The sequence below is a fragment of the Hipposideros armiger genome, unplaced genomic scaffold (genome assembly GCF_001890085.2).
Source record: "Hipposideros armiger isolate ML-2016 unplaced genomic scaffold, ASM189008v1 scaffold_833, whole genome shotgun sequence".
Classification (NCBI taxonomy): Eukaryota; Metazoa; Chordata; class Mammalia; order Chiroptera; family Hipposideridae; genus Hipposideros; species Hipposideros armiger.
Window position 1 is genome coordinate 708,393 of NW_017732183.1, and position 2,443 is coordinate 710,835.

General features: G+C 41.1%; 1 protein-coding gene across 1 annotated transcript in view; it reads left to right on the forward strand.

Moving 5' to 3' along the window:
* The window catches only part of CFAP221 (cilia and flagella associated protein 221), a 112,537-nt gene that overhangs the window by 51,962 nt on the left and 58,132 nt on the right, over window positions 1-2,443 (forward strand). Inside the window, exons 9-12 of the mRNA XM_019629251.1 lie at window positions 1,106-1,226; window positions 1,310-1,421; window positions 1,614-1,722; window positions 2,020-2,107. Coding sequence (XP_019484796.1) covers window positions 1,106-1,226; window positions 1,310-1,421; window positions 1,614-1,722; window positions 2,020-2,107 — 430 coding nt within the window. The remainder of the gene's footprint in view (window positions 1-1,105; window positions 1,227-1,309; window positions 1,422-1,613; window positions 1,723-2,019; window positions 2,108-2,443) is intronic.

Here is a 2,443-nt window from a genome sequence, read left to right on the forward strand (position 1 = left end):
TAGCTGTAGAGGGCGCAGCGTCACTGGCCCATGTGGGATCTGAGCCAGCGACCCTGCTGCTTAGAGCTCGCGCTACCAAGCCAACTCTTAAACAATGTGCCACTCGGCTGGCCCGCAATTAGATTTCTTAAGCAGACTGTTTTTCAACAACCTCGAATATTTTCGTTGTTGTTTCCCAATATTTACAGCGGAGGTGACGTCAGAGCTCTGTCGAGATGTGGATGCTGGGCCACAGCTCACTCCTTAACCAAGTACCTGATCCCTGTACATCACAGCATGTCTGTCAATATGTGTCTCACCAAATGACAAGTTCTCCCATGCCATGGGACGCTGTTACATAGGCGATGATAAATTTCAGATTGCTGGCATGACATCTGTGATGTGCAGTGGGGCTCGTTCCGTAGATGCTCAGCAAATGCACATTGACTGTCAGGATGAATGCATATTAGCATATCTTGATGTCTACAATATCACGGACATATGTAAACCAAGCATTCAGATATTCTTACTTAAAGAAATGCTTCCTAGGCAGCACTTACGAACTGACGTAGTTCCATTACATCTTATAATAAGTAACTTGAGTAGCTTCTGTAGACATGTTAGCAGCCCTCCCTGTACCTTCATATGTCCAAAGGCAGTTTGTAGTTACAGAAAAGATCTCAAACGTTAGTCTGAATCACTTTTTGAAAGACCTTACTACAAACAGCAGGTATAATCATTTTTTTACTGGGTAGATAAACCAATTTAAGATTTTTAAAAATGTAGTAAATTTCGCTATTGAAAACCAACAGCCTCGAAATGAATTATGCTAGACCATTCAAGTGATTTTCCACGTCATGTTTTCCACTTGTTATGTTCTTTTACAAGGTAAGGGAACACAGCCACTGGTAAGTTATTTTTGTATAAATGATTATCCTCTGTATACTCCGGTATACTGACATTTTCATTTATTTTAGTAGACCACTGTTTTAGCACACCAATTGATTTTCAGTTTAGATATATTAATTAATGGACTATACATCGTGGCATTATCAGAAAGAAGATAAAAATAGGAACCTTGAATTGTTGGATTATATACTAATTTAATATCTGTCTTAAACTATAGATTAGAAGAATTTAGAAGATTAAATACTCTTTCTAAGAAAGTAGACATTCCTTCAGAGAAGGCAATGACACGGATAAATTTTCACCAACCGCATGCAAAGTCAAAACCTGCAAAGATTAAGGTAAAGTGGGCATCATGCTAACCATGATGGGAGGAGCGAGAGAGAAGCAAAGTAATGAGTTTTTCCTTCTGATTTTGTTCCAGGAAATTGAATATCAGAACTTGAGATTTCCGGTAGATTTATCAAATCCATTTGCTGTGGCAACTGTTTTAAACCAAGAACCAGGAAAATTGAAGATAAAAGAGCTAAGAGAAGGTAACCAGTTGATCCACCATAAGTCAGCACCTGGGCAGAATATGAAACAATAGTTGTTTGTGGTGTTTATTATTTATGAACAGCAACAAGTCTCAGATCGTTGTTACAGTTTGCCATTAGAAATGTGTTTTTCTCTCTGCAAATGATTCTGATTTGATTACTGGTATAATCATTGTTTGCTCCTGCCCTCAGTTTTGGACCAAGGCGATGAGATTTCCAAAACAAGACAGATGAAGGAAGCACTCTTTGAACAGAAAGTCAGACAAGACACTTGTGAAGAGATTGGAAATCACCTTAAGTGGTAAATATTGAGCAATTATTTGTATCAAGTGACAGCACATGGTTTTTGGTAGTGGCTATTTTATATGAGAAACAATGAAATGTCATAACTTTTTATGCCCTTTGAAACTTCTAATTATTCTTTCCCCTCCACTGGACTCTGTATTTCAGAATGAAATTTCTATTGGGAATAAATGTGACCAAACTATGCTGTTTCCTAAGCGTGACCAGACTTTGGCAGAACCAGAGTGAACTGTGGGAGAAGCCGGGGACACTGGTCCCTGCTGACCACTGCTGCTGGCACCCTCTTATTCCCCAGGCACCCCAAATCTCACCCTACCAGGAGCCCCATGTGCCCTGGGCTGTGTGCCCCAGGGGCCTTCTGGGGAGCCCAGCAGTACAAGCTGGTGTGTGGGAGGCTATGATGGAGGTTTTAAAAGTAGACGTGAGACTTCTGCCTTGTGCTCCTGCATCAAAATGGAGCCCTTTTCACAATCTTTTACCAGGTCATACCAGGCATACCCATGTATACAGATTCAGCTAATGCAAACTTTAGAAACCCTTTTTTTTTAAAGATTTTTATTGGGGAATTGGGGGGATGGGAACAGTGCTGGGGAATTGGGGGAAGGGGAACAGACAACTTGTTGTCGTTTTGTTCTTCAGTCTAGTTGTGGAGGGCGTTGCTTCACTGGCCCAAGTTGGCACCATCATTGCGCTCTTCCCGGGCGAGGCAGATCAGTCGC